Here is a 20,845-nt window from a genome sequence, read left to right as displayed (position 1 = left end):
AATGTTCAGCTGATGAAAAATCATGTTTATACAAAAACTTCAACAGATCAGGATCATGAATTTAGCCTCGCTTAATTGTGGCCCAGAACTCTTCCTCTGCCTTGAAATCCTCCTCTCTCTGGTGGTGGAGGTTGTCGTTGAATATTGCCATGAACGCCATGGACTTGTGGCATTGTGTTTGGTGGGAATATCCAATAAAGAATTGAAGGAGTTGTCAATAACCTTGAGCCATATTCTTGTGGATACTTTTCCTCTAAAAAGTAATAAATGTGTCCGCACAATATTCCAATACCATCCTCAATAAGTGTCTCCATTCCTCCTCCCAAAACAATATGCAAAGCAGCAAGTGCAAAAGGAAAATACCTGCTTGGCACTTCAACAGGTACAAACATTAATCTCAAATTGCTATCAGGATGAAAATTACACCAAATATACACCAAATACATCATGAGAGAACTCGATAAAAGCATAGCTGACGTGAAATAAGCAAACACACTCATGGCCATTATTCCCACAATAATACAATAAATATAATCAGCAACACGTCCATCAAATCTATCCTTCTCTAATTGTGCACTATATTGTATAAAAATCAAGAATGCAAACAAAAAACTCATTCCGAAGCCTCCAAAAAAGAAAGAACTTGTAATCAGTCTCCAAAATTCAATATCCACACTAAATATCCGATCAAACAACAAGACAAAATAATAGGGTGAGATAAATTTGAAGGACACAGCACAAGTCATGGCAAACGCAAAAACACCAATATGTTTCGTTACGAAAGGCCAACCAGCCCATAAATCCCAAAAGCTTGAAGTCATTTTTTTTGGTGGTTGTTGGTTTCGGAATTGAAAGACAATTAAACACGATCACTCTCATCATCATCAAAACACGTGTTTGGAACAATGAAGTTGTTGTTGTTATTTGTTGTTGATTAATATTTGTTGAGAAAAGCTTTGCCGAAAGTTTTTCTTTTCTTTTTGAAGCAGCATGAACGAGCAATGAAAAAAGCTATCCGTGAGCGTGTGGTGGAAGCACAGAACAGACTCATCAACCTTCCATACGTGGATAGCGATCATCACCATCTTCTGCTCTTAATCGTATCATCATTTTCAACATGACCAAATTGCTAAATTTCTGTTCTTGTCGTTTGCCATATACTGCAGTTCAATCCTTCCCGTTGACGCTTATCATTCCGAAATCATTCTTTCATGATGATGATCGTTAGAAATAAACGGTTTTTTTAAAGATTAGGAAAATTGAACGAAGACGCTGGAACACTGAAAAAAAATTGGCGGTTGAACCAAAGGACTCCATCGCGATCACCTTTGACCACAGCGTTGTTGCTACGGTGTGGTTTCATATTTAAATATTGGAAAGAGAGCGAGATTATTTGTTGTTTGGATTTGTTGCGGAGTGGAAATCTCGGAGCAAACACAAACAGATTGTTAAATTATAATCGATCAAGCGCAAAAGCAACTACTCGTTATCATTATTGGAGTTTAATGTTTGAATCATGTACAAACCTAGAAATGAACAAATGCACAAGGTTGTGCTAATTGGAGACTCGGGCGTGGTATGTATGCCATGTTTGAAAAAATTTGAAAAAAATCATCATGAATTTACTTGAAAAACATCATTAGGGCAAAACATGTCTTCTTGCAAGATATAACACAAACAAATTTAGAGCACAAACACCAACCATTGGTGCGACCTTTTCTACAAAGAGATTACTATGCAATGATGAAGTTGTTGCATTACAATTATGGGTACGTTGTCACGTCAACACAATTGGTTTTCAAATCATTGTATTTATATTTGTACAATCTTCGCATTGCAACATTCTTGTAGGATACTGCTGGACAAGGTATGTTTTTCAAATACTCAGGTATTAAGCTTACCTACATTCATAGAACGATTCAAGTCAATGTTGCCTATGTACTATCGTGGAGCAGCATGTGCTGTTATTTGCTTTGACAGCATGCGAGTTCAAACTGCAGAAAATGTTAAAAATTGGGTGAAAGAACTACAAATGCATGCTGATGACGACATTTTGATCGTGATAAATTGCACAAAATGTGATTTACTAAGGGAAACATCCGAATGGAGAACTTTTATTAAGAACTACCTTAACAAATCTAACAGATCTGATAACATCTCATCGGCAGATAGGACTGGGTCTTATACATCAATAACCTCAGCCTCCACTGGCTCAACTCCTCCCCAACATCATGATCCTAACTCTCAATCTCCGATAAGCGAAGTAAATGAATCGAATAACGGAGCTGACAATCCATTTGGAGCCACTGGTGTTTATAATGACCCTTCATATCCATTCTATGACATGATTCAATATGCTCAAAGTATTAATGCAATTTATGTTGAAACATCGTCCAAAGACAATGAAGGAATTGATGAAATGTTCATGATAATCGCAAAGAAATTGGTAGAATCTCACAGAAAAAGACACGAATTCTCATCACAAACATCTCAAAATAGAGGTGCAAGATCAACTGACGACGATTTTCTTTCCACAACCTCTAGCTCTTATTCCATACGATCTTCAAGCCCTGCTGCTGTGACAAGGTCTGGAGGTGGATGTTGTGGCTTAGGAGGATCCACACCATCCACAGGGTCTCAAACATCCTCAACTGGAACCTCTCCTATTGCTACTGGGTTCTCCACATCTAACATTAAGCCTACTAACGAAAAATTTTCAAACCACTCTCCAACTTTTATAACTGTAAGAAGTGGACTTGTGGATGACAGATTTCGATAAGCAAGTGCGATGATTGCTGTTTATATATTCATTGTGAAATGAACAGCTACTGAATGGCATCAAACTAGAGAGCTCTGGCTGCACCTCATCTAATATGAATGAATGGCTTGCATGTGCAAAGCGAATATTAGCAATGATGGCTCAGCAAAAGCAGGACGAAAAGTCTCTACACGTCCATGCATACATGAATTATTAATAAACGCAGGGTGTAGACTTTTTATTAAACCAAGTTTGGAAACCTCACACTCCATCAAACACGGTTTCTGCACTGTTGTATTTTCAGAGAGACTCTAACCATTCTCTCAATTCCTTACTCTTTCCAATTTCTCTTTGGGTCTTATTTAACAAAGCATCGTTCAACTGTCATGCAATTCAAACATAAAAATATGAGAATAAAACTCATTGGCTCAATGTGATAAAGCTCAACAATAGACCGAATCTCACTTCTTGTTCATTATTCCACCGTTACGGATAAATCATACACATTCTCTTCTCCTTCGGTAGCATTTGTCATTCCATCAAATCAATTTGTATCATTAATAATCTCCATCAAACTATAATTACACAAGAAACAACAACAACATTCAAATAGATTCAACAAGTGGATTTCATCATCATGATGACTTTCAATGAGCCACCACAACCCCCACGGAACATGACTACAACATCGATGAAAACATTACCTCCATTACCAGCAACAACAACAACAACTAGTGGTAGCAGCCCCACGACGATCACGAATTCAACACATAATCCTCGTGGTAGTGGTAGTGGTAGTGGTGGTGATACCACTAATGATGATGGCACTCATGTCGTCGTCGTCGTACCGAAAATCTCTCCAAGACAACCTCTTCCTCCTCTTCCAGTAAAAGCCTCTTCTCCTTCTTGTTCCACAACGAGTGGTGGTGGTGGTGGTACTAGTAGTAGTGGTAATATGAACAACAACAGCATCCATACGGATTCATCCTCACCATGGACAACAACAACACCTTCTCTCGATACTCTTCCAATTCGTTCTCCATGCGACACTACCAATTCAAGTACTTTGTATTTCAACAGCAACAACAACAGAAACATGAACAACACGAACAACAATCGAACGACAATAAGAATTGAGAAGAATCCCTCTCCTCCACAAAAGAGTCAAATCACTCTCGAACAGCAATTATTGTTGGCTTGTACCAATTCCATCAGCACTCCTTCATCAACAACGAGTACTCCTACAACTGCGGATCCAACAACAGGTTGTGAAGTTTGCTTTGCAACAAGCAACGCTTCTTCTCAACCAAAGAGACCTCAGATTGATGGGAACCATGAAAACACAAACAACAACCACAACAACACACCCAACAATGCAACGAATGCCAATTTGACTACGATTGATTCTCCGTATGATGAACCACTCAAGGCTTTCTTAGACATTTATGAGAATCGAATTCTCATTGTAGATTCATCACAACTTGTTGCATCACCTCCTTCAAACAATACTCTTCCACAAAAACCGTTCATCAAGCCAAAAACTGTGAGTGAGGAATTGTTGAAAAAGCACACTAAGAGATCCTTTCATATTGAGAGCATACTGGGAAGAGGTTGTTTTGGATGTGTCTATTTATGTCGTGAGGAATTTGACGGATGTCCCTCAGGGGAAAGAATGGCTCTAAAAATTGTGTCACCTTCTGGAAATGTCATGCCCAATGTCTATGGCGAGTATAAATTAATGAAATCACTAGAGCATGAGAGCGTAATGAAAGTCTATGATTATTATGAAATGCTCACCAGTTTACAACCTGGAGCCATGTTCACAATGAAATATTATGAAAAAGGCGATTTGAGACAATTTATCGAAGAATACGAAAAGAAAGAAATGAAAATTTCGATACACGTAGGTTTTTTCATTTCAAATGGAGTGAATTTCATACGATTTATTGAATGTGATTCCTTTTTCAGTGGATCTATGACTTTATTTTACAAATGGCTTCATGTTTAAATTTCATTCACAAGAGAAAAATTATTCATCGAGATTTGAAACCTGAAAACATTTTTCTTGAAGAATGTTCAGAGCACACGTGTAAGATAGTACTGGGCGATTTTGGCCTGGCAAAAAACATTCCCAAGTCTCATGGATTGTTTTCTCAAGTGGGTACCATGAAATATTGGTCTCCAGAGGTTGTAAATAATGATGAGTACGGATCAGAGACAGATATTTGGTCACTCGGATGTGTAATGTACGAACTCATGACACTTAAGAGCAAACAAGTGGAACGTATTGTAACTCTCAGACAAGAGGGTGCTCTAGTGAATGACATGGTCAACCGTTATCCTCAAGAAATTCCAATGATCGAGCTAATTGTAAAAATGCTTAACAAACATCACAAAGATAGGCCTTCTGCTGAGGAAATTTTGAATCAGCCTTATATGATTCGATTCTCTCAAATGAAACAAGTGTGTGAACATATTGTCACCAAATTGAAAGAAAGGCTAGAGCAATACAAATCAGTTCAGAATATGGATAATTTCAAACAAGTGTCGGATATTTTGCATAGGATTCAAAAATTTAGGGCCACAAGTTACGACTCTGACGAATTAAGAATTCTTCTCCATAATGCATATACATTATTAGGGGAGAAGTTGCCAGATAACATTGATTTGAAACCAAAAAAACCTAAACACAAAGAGTTCACAAAAGAAGAAAAGATTAACACACCAAAGAAAAAAACTCCAATCACACCACGTGATGGAAACATGTATTCTTCATTACCTTCTGCCATTCAACCCTCAAACATCTCTAATCAATTCAGGGTTACTGTAGGAGGAGAGGATGGCAGTGAATTCGATCATATCAAGTCACAACAACATGGCGATCATGGTGGCCAGTCATCACCTCCTGAACTTTATGACATTTCCTCTCGGCCAATTCTCTTGGCCAATTCTGCAGAATTAGAAAATAATCATCTCAAACCCAATGTAAATAAGAATCATGTAAATAATTCAGATGAAGTAGAAACTCCACATAGAAAGAGATCCATTTCGCGACCCACCATCATTAGTCAACTTAAAGGACTGGTCGGCTATGGAGAAAATTCTTCTTCAACCAATAACGGAGCCGTCTCAAATACAAGCACTCCAACCTCAACTCCAAAAGGAGCTCCTAAACTACCTCGTGATAAGCGTGACATTGTCATTAAGGCTCCCAATCCCGCAAAATTCCATCATGAAGTTCACATTGGAGTTGACGACAAGCAATTTCGAATTAGTGGCAACTATCCAAAAGACTTTGATCATGTTCTTTCGGATATGAAACGAGAAATGGAAGAAGAGTCAATGGAACAGCATCCTCAACAACCGCAACAAGAAGAAGAGATACCTCCTAGATTGCACCGTCGATCCACCAGTCTTTTTGAAAAACCATCAACATTGAATGAAATGGATGCGACACCTGGAAGCCCAACCAAAGGAAGGAGTGCCACCGTTTCAACTGCTACACCAACCACCAGCATTTCTGTAACAATGACAACCACCAGTCCAAGAATGTCTCCTCTCTTGTTGCAATCTTCCAACGAGACTCCCTCTACTCCATCCAATTCAGAAATTTTGAAATTCTCTCCTCGAATCGATCAAAAAGTATTGGCAAAGCTTAACACGATCACTCCCACGAGTAATTTCAACAACAATAAGGATCCTACTTCTCCTCCTCTTGGTGGAGCGTTTAAACTCATCTCCAATATAAGGCAACAAGACATTATAGAGAGCTATATTGAGGAAGCTTGTAATTCTCCAACTGTTTCAAGAAGAAAACGTTAGAAAGCACATATATCAGTGTTTTTGGACATTGACCTAATTGTAACAGACTTGTTCCATTCAAAACATTTGTACGAATTTTTGATATTATTATTCTCAATATAACACTTGTCAATTTGTGTGTTGAGTCGATCGACTATTGAGATCTCTCGGGACTGTTGTCAAACCTGAAGAATTTGGCGCCAAATTTTAATAGTATTGCATCAGCCACATCTCTTGTTCCTAAAATTGCAATTAAGCTCTCCACTCTTGGAACAATGATGACATTCCAGAACGTTTAAACTGAATGTCATTTTAGAATGCTCTTCGTCTTGTTCTCAAATGACTTTTTGATGGCCTCAGACTCCTTTTAAATATTTAAATTCTTTTCAATAAGAAAAATATGAGTCAAACGGCGAGATCTTTGCCGCCCACTCTCATCTCGAGCACATCTACAGGATCATCAACTTCAAACAATCAGCCAAAAGCATCGGGATTTTTGAATCATCAACAACATTTTCATGGCAACAACAACTACCACTCGAATATCAACAACTCAGGATCAAACCTGTTGCTTGATAGAGACCGAATCATGTTGGAGCACTATCCCACCAAACCTCAACATTATCAAAAGGGCCTCTTAGTTCGCACTCCAGCAGCTGTGGCTCATTTTCCGAAACAACGACCGCAGTCTTCTGACCTATTATCTGGAAGGCTGTCTCCATACATGTTGCATAAAAAGAATCATCATGGAAGAGCAAATGAGGAGAGATCGATATCACCATCCCCCGCAGTTCTTAGAGAGCAATTAAACAAGTATAAGGAAAATACCTCTCCCATTATCCGAAAACAATTTGAAAATATGAAACATAGATCGGTAATTGGGGACATTGAAACCTCTTTCCGAGATGATGATTTGACTGAAAGCTCATTTAGGACCGGTAATTCAAGTTTTTATGAAGACAAGAAAGGATTACCCATTTTACGAACTAATATTCATAGAAGACAAAAAGGCTCTATTTCCCCTACTTCTGGGAGAGAGAAGGGCTTTGGATCGTTCGATGATGAGTTTGAGCAAGACTTTGGAATAATTGAGACTCCTCGATTACATAACCATCACAACAAACAAAAGATCTCTATGAACGGAAACAGCGCCGACTTAGACGACAAAGCTTCTGTAAAAATTCTCATTGTAAATGATAATTCAAGATATGCAACGAAATATCAACCAAAATCACACATGTTGCAAGAAATATTGGACCAGGCAGATATTGACATTCCTATGTCCGACAAGATCACGAAATCTGAATATGAAAGGCTGGAAAAAAGAGTCAACGAAGAACTTGCTCACTTAGCATCAGGAATGCTACCTGGACAATTTAAAAAGTTGAAAAAAAAAAGAATGAATGACTTGCTTAAAGCACGACAGCTGAAAGCTGAAAGGATGATGCAAGGTCTTGGACGGATTGATAAATTATTGCAAGAATATGAAGGAGCACAAAACATGAACAACGAAGTTGAATTTTTGAGCGTTGACGAGATTTCAGATTTGGTGTTCAAAGAACAAGTTGATCGACTTGGAGTTATAAATCAAAGCAGAGATAGAATTGCTGATATTACAAAAGATTTAGACCAACGACAAAATAACAGAACAAATATTCTGAAAGGTGTCATGGCCTGGATAAAGTCTTACGATGAAGAAGCAGAAAATCTTACCGAGAATAAGGAAGAGGTGATGGATATTGAAGAAATGCTTGATGTGAAAAACGAAAATGTTCTGGAGCCACTGGTAGACGTACAAGAGAGCATTGTCACAACTCTGGATAGGCTTAAAACCATCTTTGAGGAATACAAGAATATGAAATTCAGCCTATTAGACTTCAACGCTGAAACTTTTAAAGATGAAGAGAAACGAAAACAATTTTTGAAAAAGATAACGGCAAAGTTTAAGAAAATAGAGACAGACATTGGTGCTTCTATTTCAGAGCTTGATGATGCTCATTCTTCTGTGAACACCTTGAAATCGAGAGTTCAAGATAAAGAAAAACTGATAGAGAATTTAATGGACAGAGATAAACGACATTCAGACTTTCATGACAAGTTAAAGGAAAGGTATTACGAGCAGCAAAATTTATTGAAAGCAATAATTGGTCGGCTTAAATCGCCCGATATTTGTAAGCTTATTGATTTGAAGTATATCCTCACTGGTAGAAGCGATGGAGAGTTCGATTTAGAAGACTTTGAAAAGAATGTGACCATGACACTCCCAGAAGACACATACCTGGATGGATATGATTTATCGAGTATTCCAACTAATATATCAAAACCCTCCCCCCATTCAGAGTTTGAACAAAGCGCGGCATCAAGTAAGAAAACCAAGAAAAAGCAACAGGAATATCAGAATGAATCAGAAGAGGATGAACCTCGCAGAACCAAACCAAAAATGAAAACGAAAAACTCTTTAGACAAACCCTCAGATGACGAAGAGTCAGAAACGTCCTCTTTAGCTTTTGACGACATTGAGAACTTGTCAGACGAAGAATTTCACGATCCTGAACATAAACGCACAGATATTAGCCCCGTATGGATTATGGACAATTTTTACAATTATGAGGTCGACAAATCTGAGTTAGGCTTTTTTCCAACGACCATTGATTTGGAAAAATTTACTCCAACAGAGTTGAGACTTTACCTGACAGCAGAAACTTTATTTAAAACTGTGAAAAGGCTGGAGAATGACAGAATGAAAAATCAGGACTTTGATGCGTATGAGTTACAGAAATTGGTGGACATGGAAGAGCAGCATTTCGTTAAAATAGAAGAGCAGAATCAACAACTAAGCATGTCTAACGACGTTATTCAAAAGATGACAGAAGAAATTAAAAAATTGAGAAACATGCTAGTTGACAAAGGTGTTAACTCAGAAGAATTGGAGAATAAGGAATTGGGAAAAACGCTTAACGACTTTCAAGCAATAACCAAAGCATCTCAAGAAAAACATGTTGATGAGAATCCAAGAAGAATACAAGCTGGTAGAAAGCCAACCTCTGAAACAGACAGACGACATGAATTACTGGAGCAAAGAAATATGGACAATGAGAGAAGAAAATGGCTGATGGAAAAAGAAAAGGCTGAGGCAGAAATATTAAAACTGAACACAGAGCTCAAACGTCTGAGGCTTGCTAAATCCAAATTCACAAAAGGAGATGCTTCTTCAGGTGCTGATGGTGGTGAGGAGACAACGGGAGCGAAGGAGGAAGACGGAAATGATCACTTTGACGTATCCTCCATCTCTCTATACAAGGGTTACACAGAAGAGTTTAAACCAACGAGCGAAATTTTGCGTGAAATTGAGGAAGTTAATGATGTGGACGAGCTCAAATATATTATTAATATCATTTTGGTGGAGGCTGATAAGCTGATTGAATATGTATACTTTTCACACAAACGATTGAGAAAGTTTTTAACATTCTTAAATTATTTTACAAACCAAAAGGGCCCCAATAATGCCAAATATTCTGAAGAAGAGTTTATGAATGATTGGATTGGCTTAAATAAGAAAATAGATAAGGAACTAAAAGCTAAAAAGAAGACTAATGGTGGTGCAGAATCACAAACAGAATCTCCAAGAGGTAGCCCAATTTCTCCAAAACGAAAGAACGGAGGCATTTCATACAGAGAGGCCGTTCGAGAGCAATTGAATTTTCTGATTGAAGAGGCGGATGATGAAACCAAGACGAAGAGAAATCCAAGTCGATTAACTCGATCAATGGTAGCTCTCATGATGAAACTTTATAACACCATGAAGCAAATTAGATATAAGGCCAAGATTAAAACTAATGAGATACAAGAAGTTCCTACCTACAGTGTACAAAAGAAAGAAAAAACATACAAACCACAAGCTCCATCAGTACCAAAACCACCTAAAGAAACGCCTAAAGCTCACCTTAACAAAAGTTGCCACCATGACCCGAATGCTAAAGCATCAAGAGGAAGCCAAGAAGAAATGGGAGGAGAAAAAGATGCGAATATTGCAAGAGGAGTTAGCGAAGGGCCAAATGTTTTACAATGTCAAAACAGGGACGAGTATACCATCTGCTCCTGATTTACTTGTACCTGTCATTGCGAACGATGGGAAAACTCCAAGAAACATTTGCATTCCAGGTGTTCCAATACAATAAATTATTTTAGGCGCCACTATTTAAGCAACAAATTCAACAATCAATTTTGACCAACACATTTTGAAAATTGCTTTTTATTGTTCAAGGGCAATATTTTCCTTGTTAGAGTCGCTCATGATTTCGTCATCCTCAACAGAAACAAAATCTTCATCCGTGGCATATAAAATTTTTTGAATATCCCTCATGAATGATAATTGTTCTTGCGTGGCATTTGGGTTGTCTTCAATGGCTTGTGTGTACAATTCAATGTCTCTGAGCTTTTGAAAGTAGAAGTCCCTTTCTCTTTCTAAATTTTCAATGCGTAACTGCAGTGAAGCATATGGTTTGGTAATTGGTTTTTTCTCTTGTTGAGCCTTTCCGCCTCTTGTTGTATTGATGTTCTTCACGTTTTGCTTTGAAGAAACTGTTGATGTCATTGATGTATTGAGATTGGGTTTTCGTTGGGAAGGTGCGCCCATGGATGACGAGATTGTACTGTTGAGCTCGACTCGGCTGCTGTTCGTTGAAGACAAGGATGTCGTTGACAAGGCCAGGGAGGAACCTGCATTTACAGTTGATGAGCTTCCTTTTGAGTTCAACATTCTATACTCTTTAATGGCAGCATTTCGTTTTGCCACTGCATCATACTCGGAACCCTCCTGGTGATGAACGTCGTAAAACCTTTTAAGCCATTGCAAGAATTCTAAATTGTCTTGATATTTTCCCTTGATTAGTTTGTTCACCTCAATTACTTTGGGTATGTTCAACTTTGTAAATACTCCTTGTAAAATCTTGTAATTCTTGATATATTCATAATCAAATCTGGCTTCAAAATTGACCTTTCCGAGAGGAACCACTCCAGGATATAAACAATCAAAAACTTGGCAGGCACAAGCTCCGGTGCATGTTTGTTCAATTCTCTCGAATCCGAACCCAAAAGTATCGTTCAGCCAAGCGAGTAATTCTTTGCGGCCAACAAAATATGCGTCACTCATTCTCGAATGCTTCAGGGAGGTGTTGTGTGGTGGTGGACTGATTTTTTTGGTTGAAATTTAACGGTTTTGGGCGGGAAGACGATCAAGTTTGAATCTCGAAAGGATGAAACCAGCTCATTTTGAAAGGTTTCTTGATGATACATTCTTCATGCTCATTGAAAACAGAAGAGGTAGAAGTATTCTAATAATTGGGCAAACTGAAACCAACAACAGATCCATCTTGCTAATTTAACGACTGCCTTAAAAAAATTCAGTAACAACATCTACCCTGTATAAATCAGGATTGCATCACCTATCCGTTATTCGTAAATCTTTCCTCAATTTCAATATGAATCCATCCTCTCCTCCATTTGTTCAGATCAAACCATCCCTTAAAACGTCGGGTGATCCTGTCCAAACACCATCAATTGCAAGTTCGCAAAAGCCATCGTTCCGAGAAAAGTATCGACTTTCCTCTCCTGCTCTATCTCCAATCACGGGAAACCTGGAACCCACAGGAAGAAAGCAAGAAGAAGAAGCTCTATCATCAACCAACCATCTTATTCCAATCACTCAGCCCAATAATCAAAGGCCTATCTCATTAAATTTAAAGGAACTGTTGAACAACAAGAAAGATAAATCTCAACTCAATAGTCCCATAAACCAAGCATTCACTCTGGACATTAAAGAGGTGTCCTCTAACTCACGATCAAACAACCCTGTTGATGTTCCACAAACAAGAAACGGTCAACCCCGGCAAGAAGAGCAAAGGGCCACCAGTCCGGTGTTGGATATTTCATTTTCCGAAGAGATAGAGAGCGATCACGAAGATTCTGACGAAGTTCAGGCTCAGCTTGATCGAATATTAAATAAGAGAAAAGAGAGGGAGGAGTTAATCAAAGAAGCGTCAACAAACAAGGAAGAGGAAACTGAAGACATTTTGGAAATGATAAGGGAAAGAAGAAAACAGCGAGAAAATCTTGGTTCTTTGGACTTGGAGGTTCATAACATTGACGTAGGCGAACTCGAACTGTTCAACGACGACCAGCAAAATGATCCGGCAACTACTGCTGACGTTGACATTATGAATGAATTCCTTTCAAAATCAAATTTAAATTCAAAGGATAATAGTTTTGCAATAGAGAGCCCAAAACGACCACTGATACCAAAGCTCTCCTTGTCTCCAAATGTGGAAGAAACACATTCTTCGTCAAAGCAAAAAGCTGAAGAAAAAGTGATTAATAGTGAAGCAGTGAAAGAAAAAGGCTCCACTGTTCAAGAGGAAAGAACCACCATTTCTCAAGACCAAACCAGTCCACAAAAGGTTTTGCCACCAAACAACAAGGCAAGCGGTTTTGAGACGATCAATGAACTTAAATCAGAAACTAGCAATGGTCCAATCTCAACGCTTCAGGGTACTCTTAACGAGTCTTCCTCTGTTGGTTTTAATGGCAGTGTTTCTGAATGGAGAATTCCAGACCAGAGATGGAAATTATTCAACGCACCATCTTCTTTCATGAATGGTGTGTTCAACATGGCAGATTTGGAGCAAAATAGTTACATCCATACGACTTTGCTCACTTATGAAAATGAACCTATACCAGTGCCAACAGTTCAACAAATGGCAATGGAAAGAAAACTAGCTGGGTATCAGGAAAATTATTTCTCTAACCTAAAGACAACTCCTCAGTTCGACCCTGCGATGAAGCGTTTGAATGAACAACCACCAGAGAACATGCGAATGTCAAACAAACCTTTCAAGTTCAAAAACCTTGAGGATTTGTTTGTCAACCAGTTCGAGCTCATAGGTGAAAATGGGCTGAGAAGGTTTGCATTTAGATATGACCTTAATGGCAACTTTTTGAGATGCCTTAAAACGAACCAAGCGTTTTTACCTTTTGTTTCTTTAGAAGAAGATTGTATCCAAAAGATAATTGTGGGATGCTATGTTTATAAAAACACTCCAAAGGGGCAGGTTCACAAAAGATTCGCATATGTGGATCCAAAGTCAAAAGAGCTGACCTGGAGTGATTCTGAAACAAAGAAAAAAAGTTCATCAAATCAACGATCCTCAAGAAGAGTTAAACTTGTGGATATAGTATCAATCAAGGTATTGGAAATGACCCATGAGCAAGCAAGAGCCATGAAAATAGTGGTAACACCTGAAGTCACAAAGAGATTTTATGGCGTTGTGATCATTTCAAGAACAAGATCTGTGGAGTTTGTTCTGTACGAAACAAGAAACTTTTTCATCTCTTTCATTACTGGTCTGGCATTATGTGTCCACAAGTTATCACAAAATGCGTAACTTTGCTAGGATTGCAAAAATTGCTGTTTCTTTGAGCAAAATAAACTCTCTCTTTCGAACTGTTGCCATTAAAAATTCTTCCAACAAAAATGATTAACAAAAATAACGACCCTTCTTATCATCAGGAGGAGACTTTGTCCGATCTCGATGAATTTGATCAGTTAGATGAACAACAATTATATGAACAATTTTTGTCACTCCTGGAAGTGTACGAAAATTGTTTAAATAATATCAAGAAATTATTGGACGTTATTGGAAAACCGAACGAAGACTCTCTTCTCATCCGAAAAGATATTAAACACGAGAAGGAATTTGCTTTATCTCTTTCCAAAGACTTACATGAATTGTTGTACGCACACAACTCTCACATTTCGGAATATCACAACCTCGACGTATTACGTTACAAGAAACGAATGCAAGAATTAAATCAACTGTTCCAACGTCTGAAAGAGCTCGAAGCGAAGTATCCCGAAGCAAATTTACCAGAGACGTCCAAAACGAGCTACCTTGCGCCTGTTTATAAAAAACTGTCCAATTATATCTTTAGAAAAGATGAATTCGAACAAGAATTGTTGAATCAGCATGGTATGAATGATGAAGAAAACATAACCTCAGACAAATTAGATGAACTGAAAAACGATTTAAATGAAATAGTTTCTGTATTTGAAACATTGGAAGATTCAACGAAGAAATCAACTTTTGCATCCCAATCTTCTTCCACCCCATCTGTAAATAACACCTCCTCAAATTCAATAATCCCTAATAGTAATGCAAATAACGATCCTTCAAATCATACCACCACCAACATCACGACAGAAACTGTGACCAATCATACAGGTAATGATTCGTCAAACCAAACACCACAAAATGGATCTTCGTTTCCAAGCGAAAAACAACAATTTTATTATGGAACTGCTGCCATGATAAGCTTGGGCTTGTTAGCAGGAGGCATTATTGGAGGGCCTATTGGTATGTATGTTGGAGCAAAGCTTGGCGCTGGGTAAGTTTCACATGTTCTTCAATTTTATTGCTTGATGTTCATAATTATCATTCATCATCATAATTACATATTTATAGCGCTGTGACAACAACGGCAGCTGTGGGAAGTGGAATTGGAATGTTAGGAGGAAGTTTATTGTTCATGGGAAAAGGATACTTGTTCAAACAAGAAAAGCCAGGACTCACACAGACATCTGCAAGCAGCTCATCGCCAAAAACCAAAGACAACAATGAGACAGAAGATAAGGAAAAAGAATCAAAGAAAGATAAATAATTCCCTCAAATTTGTCATGCAAATGAAAAATGTACAAGTACAAAAACAATTTGTAAATACAAGTGCCGAACATTTCGCCGAATCCATGTTCTAATTTTTGAATAATATCGTTCTGATCTTTTTTTCTGGTGCATAAATATCTCATCATTTTGAACAAACACCACAAAATGTCTCGAACGGCTTGTTGTGCTCCTAGATTTTTGGCTAGAGCCATTCAACAAATTAACTCTCAAGGAGGCAATGTTGGCAAATGTGCTTCTACAGCTTGTTCCGATGTGATGGGCTCCGTCACTAAATCCGATTTCAAACTGATGCAAAAATTTGCTGCCTCAGATCTCTATAAATCTATGAATGAAAAAGAAGAATGCACAACGAAACAATCCTCTTCAACCAACAACGAGAATCATCCATAACATCCTTTCGTGAATAGATACATTTCAAAATGCTCACAATCATCATGTTCACGTGCAATCCACTTAAAATTTTGAACAAAATAAAATCGAATTTGAAAAAAAAATGACCATCACAACAACACCCACGTCATCAGCAAGCAAATCATGGGCTGACCAAGAGGAAGAAGGCAACATTGTCCAAATCATTGATGATAAAAAGACCGGAATTAAAACAATCATTGAAGAGAAGATGAAGGACGGAAAGAAAGTGAGAATTACTAAAAAAATTAAAACTGTAAAAGTTCAAAAGAAGCACAATCCACTCGTTGAAGAAAGACGCAAGTGGAAGAAGTTTGGTTCTGCTCAAACGGGAAACCTTCCTGAAGTTACTGCTGTTGGAGAACCAATTAATTTTGAATATACCAACAAGAAGCAATCAACTGCACTACAAACTGTGATGGATGAACAAGAACTATTACTCAACAGAATTCAAATGCAACTTGCAAAGGAAGCCACAGAAGTCAAGGATGAAGCCGAGACTGAACCACAAGAGGACGAAGACAAGCTCAAAGCTCCAAGCAGTGGTGCTTATATTCCTCCTAGCTTGAAGAACAAACAACTCGGAGCTGGAAGCACAGGTCGTAGCGACGTCAATACCACCATCCGAGTTGGAAACTTGGACCAAGGAGCCACAGAAAGTGATTTAAGATTATTATTTGGTGACGTTGGAAGAATTGCAAAAGTTTATCTTCCAATGAACAACGACAGAACTCGTAACAGAGGTTTTGCTCTCATCACCTATACCACTCCTGAGGATGCTGAAAAAGCCATCAATAGATTTGATGGATTTATCTTGAATCACTTGTTGTTGGATGTGGAATGGTCAAAGACCGAAAGAAAGTTTTAAATTCGTTTTTTAATTAATATTCAATAATGTCACGTGAAAAACTCAAATACCAAACTCCTACCCAATCCTGTTCTATCTAAATCTTCACTCTTCATAGCAATTGAAATAAATTATCACTCTTTTCATCTGTATATCTGTGAACACTTTAAAGTTCACAAAATCATCCTGAAAAGAATGCCTTCAAAAAATGTCTCTTTCATCAGGAAGCTCTTCTCAAGCTAACGAAGAAAAGCTGGGAAAGAAGATTGATCTGTTGAATGCAAAAGTGAAAAAGTATGAAGAGATACTGGATCGGAAGAATAAAGAGCTTACGGAGATGCAAACAAGCATCGAAACATGTAAGTGTATCGGATTTTCATCAGTGGGAAACATGCTTACATTTGAAACATCATCAGACAAGAAAAAGACTTATAACTACTCGGAGAATAATTCTGCCATTGCCATTAGGAACGCTAGCCTTGAAAGGGCATGCCGTGAAATAGCTTTGGACAAGATGAAACTCGAGAAGGAAAATGCAAAGTTAAGGTAGGCTTTCCGTTTCATTGAAATGTCGTCTTGCAAGCTTTTCAACGTTCATGAAGGGAGAACTTAGCCAAGCTGGAAGGCCAGCTTTCTGAACAGAGAAGAATCCTTGATGAATACATACGCCACGGTATGGTACAAAGCTCTGCATCTGCCTGTCGTTCTCAGCCCGTGTCATCTTCATCTCAATATTCTAATTCCTCCACCACCACCTTAAAGAAGGATTTTCAACTCAAAATTACCAAGTATCTTCGAGGAAATACTACAAGACGAAACATTGAGAAGCGATCAAAGGTTATTGAACAAGCTCCTCCACTGTTCAATGAGAAACATGAAACCGTTGAGCTTATTAGGAATGTCCATCCTTGTTTATCAGAGTTGAAAGAGCCTGTTTCTCCGATTAATAGACCACCTACTCCAAGTAGTAGCTTAAAGTACGAAGAGAGGTTTGAGTCTCAACCCTCAAGTCCCAAACATTCACTTCCTTCAGATATTGGATCAACAAGTTCCAGAAAAAAGCAACGAAGATGGAATTCTCCATTAGTGACAGATTCAGCTGCTCGTATTGACAGGTCTCCAAGCGTTCATGGTTTGTTATCATGTAGAACGACATTTCCTCTTTCTCCCCCTTACATACCTCTTTCAACTTCAAACAATTGTATTGTTGTGGAAGAAGAGGATGAAATTATTTTCCTTTAACCTTATAAAGGCGATATATACATCACAATATACATATCACAATAAATCGTTATAATTCTGTTTTGCTCGATCTCGGAATCATACTTTGAGCCAAATCAATTCCAATTAGCCAAACGCAACCTCAAACGAAAGGAATGCAAGGTTGTTAAAAATGCCCAAAAATCAAAACACCCTTCTCGACTTTGATGATGATGACCTGCTCACGCCTAGTGTGGCTCCCTCACAGTCCAATGTGTTCCCTCCACCTTTCCCATCATCATCAAACAACAATTCCATGAGGAGTATGAATAGCATGGATGATTTAAATCAACAGAGCTCCGGAATCAATACTCAACAACATTTAACGGCAACAAAGAATGATATGTTTACTCCAACCACTCCGACCACGATACCCGAAAATACAAGCTTTGTTCAATTGAAAAAGTTTGTTGAATTAACGAGTGGTAATCAACAACACTTGTTGGATAATGATAATGCCAAAATTATTTCTCCAATTATCCAAGCAAAACTTGCCCAGAGAAAAGTGCTCGAAATCATCAAGGAGCTTGATGGATATATGACCGAGAGTCAGGATCCTAAAAAGCTGAATGGATCTAAAATATCAAAGGTATTGGATGAATTGACATTATATTTTGCCACAGAAAATATGGTAGATGAGAAGCTGCCATACCATGTTTCTGTTTCTTTGGCCATCGATGTTGACAGAATTTCATCGACCATGACGACTTTGGTGAACAGACTTTTGACATGTATGTTTTTTCGACAATTTTTGATGAATACTTACATTTAATGACTGACCGATCACTTATCATCACAATTATTATTTAATTTTATAATCATGTGATTCATCACAATATACATACACCTTTTCGCTACTAACTATGCTGTTCTTTTCATAAAGTGCTCGGAGTGGATGACAGAAGAGTTGTGGCTTTGGTTCATTACATGCTTTCCGAGATCAATTTACCACGAGATCTTCGTGAAAAGACACTCACTGCTTTAAAATCGGAGTTTACAAGGTCTGCAGAGAACAATTGTGTTAGAGGGTATTGTCTTCGTACGATCGACAGAATTTGTAGAAGTTCATTCTTATCTAGAAAGGATGCTGCTAGTCATTTGAAGGATTTATATGAAATGGTGCAAGTAGTTGTGAAGGATCTAGGAAAAGAAAACAGTTTTTCTGCCAAGAAGGGTTTGATTTCGAAGCTCTTCAAAGATACTGACAAGGAGGAGAAGCTTTTCCTATTGAGAACGGCTTTACAAATCGTGAAAAACAGTATTTCAGATCCTGTCCTCACCAAAGGAATACTTGAGGTAGGTATTTGGAAATTATAGGCATGTCAACTTTTATTGACTTTTATAGAATGTAATCGTTTGTGCTAAAAACAAATCTCCACATTGCTCCAGAGATGCATCTACCGTCATTGCTGGTCTGGTAGCTATTGCTCCAGGTCCAACGTTATTCGCATTTAGTTCCTCAGTTCCTCATTTTGAGGTGAATACTGACAAGAAAAAACCTGCCAAAGCCATCACTTATTCAAAACTGAAGGAGCTCAAGGATGACAAAAAAGTTGAGTTACATCCAACCATGAATGCTCAAGACGTCTTCTCAAGATTTTATTTAGCACGAATTTGCTCCAGTATTATCAAGCCAATGGTTTTTAGCTCTGAAGAAGCCGAAGAATCAGAGGATGCTCCATACGAACAAAAATATGTTGACACTCTCAAACATTTACTTCATGATGAAGATTTGACAATATTCTTTGAGACTGTGAAGCAAGTATCACTTAGAAACTTTAAATTTTTCCTTGAAAAAGACATCCATCAAGAAAAATCTCTCACTCTTGAATTTGTAGTCACCAGAATTTGCAACAGTTTGAATAAGAGCAAACCACAAATTCAAATTCATGCTGCCTGTAGAGCTACATATTATTTAATGCGTTGTTATGAGAGATTTAGAGCCATACTTGATGCTGACCCATACTCTTCACTTTCACAAAATACACCAGAGATGAAACAAGCAAATGCCATTTTCCAAAAATTGTACAAAAAGATTGACTCTGTTCTGATTCATGATTGCTCATTTGTTAAATTCCAAGCATTTAAAGCTTGTATCTGGAGACTGGACAAAGTTTCTCAAGTCGTAAGAAGACTCAAAATGGAAATCAAAAGCAATGTAAATTGGATGCCTTTCCACATTCACGAATTATTGATGACTTTGTTGGAGTTTTCAAAGAACAGACCATCTGTTTTTCATGAATTTGCAAACTTGTGTTCATACATTTGTATAGATTTATCTGAAAGAGTTGATGTAGACTTGTTGATTGCCCTCTTCAAACAACTCATTCCAACAAAACAAAAAGATCAAAGACAAATTGAACTTACAACAAGATTCTTGAGTATGGTGTTCACTATTTTAGATGAATGTCTAACGGGATCCAAGGAGTCATCTGAACTTGCATTTTCAATTTTGACATTCTTGGGAGAGTATGCAAACAAGATTTGTGATGAGCCAAGTGTACATGAAAAAGAGAGTATAGAAGATTCTGGACCTGTTAACATTACGGATCCAAAGATCATTTATGAGCAACCTGACACTTTCGATATTCACAACGCTGCCATGAAATCAATTATTTTGAAGCTTATTCAAAACACAATGTATAATACTCCACAAATTAGAACCTGTTGTTTGGAAGGCCTTGCAAAAATAGCCTTCAGATCTCTTGATCCAATCCGACTCTTTGTCTATGAATTTCTCTCCTACATGTCTCAACATGAGTATTTTGGTGTTTCAGCCAAATGCAAATCCATCACTAACGTTTTGGATGAGGTTTATTTGCTTCAACAACACTTTGTCAAGCTCACAAGCTCCAAGGATGTGACCGACGAAGCTATTGTTGCATTCTTTGATGAACACGAAAGAGTGAAGGAAAAGATTAACTTCTTTGCTAGATCAAATCCTGCATTCTTGCCATTAGGAAACGACTCTCGTCAATTCCTCAAACGAGCATTTGACGTCAAACATCAACAAGGATTTTTGAGACAGTAAAGATC

General features: G+C 37.9%; 11 protein-coding genes across 11 annotated transcripts; 9 read left to right on the top strand and 2 right to left on the bottom strand.

Moving 5' to 3' along the window:
* Positions 1–71: 71 nt before the first annotated feature.
* FDP41_013146 (uncharacterized protein) lies at positions 72–821 on the bottom strand (the record flags this gene model as incomplete). Its single annotated transcript, XM_044703744.1, has 1 exon — positions 72–821. One exon carries the CDS (start codon positions 819–821, stop codon positions 72–74), a length of 750 nt encoding a protein of 249 aa, XP_044565376.1.
* A 719-nt stretch (positions 822–1,540) lies between these two features.
* On the top strand, positions 1,541–2,779 carry FDP41_013145 (uncharacterized protein; the record flags this gene model as incomplete). The annotated part of the gene is made up of 4 exons (XM_044703743.1): positions 1,541–1,576; positions 1,644–1,769; positions 1,852–1,867; positions 1,914–2,779. 4 exons carry the CDS (start codon positions 1,541–1,543, stop codon positions 2,777–2,779), a joined length of 1,044 nt encoding a protein of 347 aa, XP_044565375.1.
* A 655-nt stretch (positions 2,780–3,434) lies between these two features.
* Positions 3,435–6,580, top strand: FDP41_013144 (uncharacterized protein; the record flags this gene model as incomplete). Its single annotated transcript, XM_044703742.1, has 2 exons — positions 3,435–4,661; positions 4,727–6,580. 2 exons carry the CDS (start codon positions 3,435–3,437, stop codon positions 6,578–6,580), a joined length of 3,081 nt encoding a protein of 1,026 aa, XP_044565374.1.
* A 379-nt stretch (positions 6,581–6,959) lies between these two features.
* Positions 6,960–10,661, top strand: FDP41_013143 (uncharacterized protein; the record flags this gene model as incomplete). Its single annotated transcript, XM_044703741.1, has 1 exon — positions 6,960–10,661. The coding sequence occupies one exon, from the start codon at positions 6,960–6,962 to the stop codon at positions 10,659–10,661; it is 3,702 nt and encodes a 1,233-aa protein (XP_044565373.1).
* Positions 10,662–10,811: 150 nt separating this feature from the next.
* FDP41_013142 (uncharacterized protein) lies at positions 10,812–11,711 on the bottom strand (the record flags this gene model as incomplete). The annotated part of the gene is made up of 1 exon (XM_044703740.1): positions 10,812–11,711. One exon carries the CDS (start codon positions 11,709–11,711, stop codon positions 10,812–10,814), a length of 900 nt encoding a protein of 299 aa, XP_044565372.1.
* A 328-nt stretch (positions 11,712–12,039) lies between these two features.
* Positions 12,040–13,998, top strand: FDP41_013141 (uncharacterized protein; the record flags this gene model as incomplete). Its single annotated transcript, XM_044703739.1, has 1 exon — positions 12,040–13,998. One exon carries the CDS (start codon positions 12,040–12,042, stop codon positions 13,996–13,998), a length of 1,959 nt encoding a protein of 652 aa, XP_044565371.1.
* An 89-nt stretch (positions 13,999–14,087) lies between these two features.
* On the top strand, positions 14,088–15,271 carry FDP41_013140 (uncharacterized protein; the record flags this gene model as incomplete). Its single annotated transcript, XM_044703738.1, has 2 exons — positions 14,088–14,998; positions 15,076–15,271. The coding sequence occupies 2 exons, from the start codon at positions 14,088–14,090 to the stop codon at positions 15,269–15,271; spliced, it is 1,107 nt and encodes a 368-aa protein (XP_044565370.1).
* A 167-nt stretch (positions 15,272–15,438) lies between these two features.
* FDP41_013139 (uncharacterized protein) lies at positions 15,439–15,684 on the top strand (the record flags this gene model as incomplete). The annotated part of the gene is made up of 1 exon (XM_044703736.1): positions 15,439–15,684. The coding sequence occupies one exon, from the start codon at positions 15,439–15,441 to the stop codon at positions 15,682–15,684; it is 246 nt and encodes an 81-aa protein (XP_044565369.1).
* Positions 15,685–15,787: 103 nt separating this feature from the next.
* Positions 15,788–16,570, top strand: FDP41_013138 (uncharacterized protein; the record flags this gene model as incomplete). The annotated part of the gene is made up of 1 exon (XM_044703735.1): positions 15,788–16,570. The coding sequence occupies one exon, from the start codon at positions 15,788–15,790 to the stop codon at positions 16,568–16,570; it is 783 nt and encodes a 260-aa protein (XP_044565368.1).
* Positions 16,571–16,757: 187 nt separating this feature from the next.
* FDP41_013137 (uncharacterized protein) lies at positions 16,758–17,791 on the top strand (the record flags this gene model as incomplete). The annotated part of the gene is made up of 3 exons (XM_044703734.1): positions 16,758–16,908; positions 16,966–17,095; positions 17,152–17,791. The coding sequence occupies 3 exons, from the start codon at positions 16,758–16,760 to the stop codon at positions 17,789–17,791; spliced, it is 921 nt and encodes a 306-aa protein (XP_044565367.1).
* Positions 17,792–17,942: 151 nt separating this feature from the next.
* On the top strand, positions 17,943–20,840 carry FDP41_013136 (uncharacterized protein; the record flags this gene model as incomplete). Its single annotated transcript, XM_044703733.1, has 3 exons — positions 17,943–18,540; positions 18,693–19,105; positions 19,155–20,840. 3 exons carry the CDS (start codon positions 17,943–17,945, stop codon positions 20,838–20,840), a joined length of 2,697 nt encoding a protein of 898 aa, XP_044565366.1.
* Between the last annotated feature and the right edge of the window lie 5 nt (positions 20,841–20,845).

This window comes from Naegleria fowleri (assembly GCF_008403515.1).
Source record: "Naegleria fowleri strain ATCC 30894 chromosome Unknown tig17, whole genome shotgun sequence".
NCBI classification, from domain to species: Eukaryota; Heterolobosea; class Eutetramitea; order Acrasida; family Naegleriidae; genus Naegleria; species Naegleria fowleri.
This window is presented reverse-complemented; position numbering and strand designations above follow the sequence as displayed.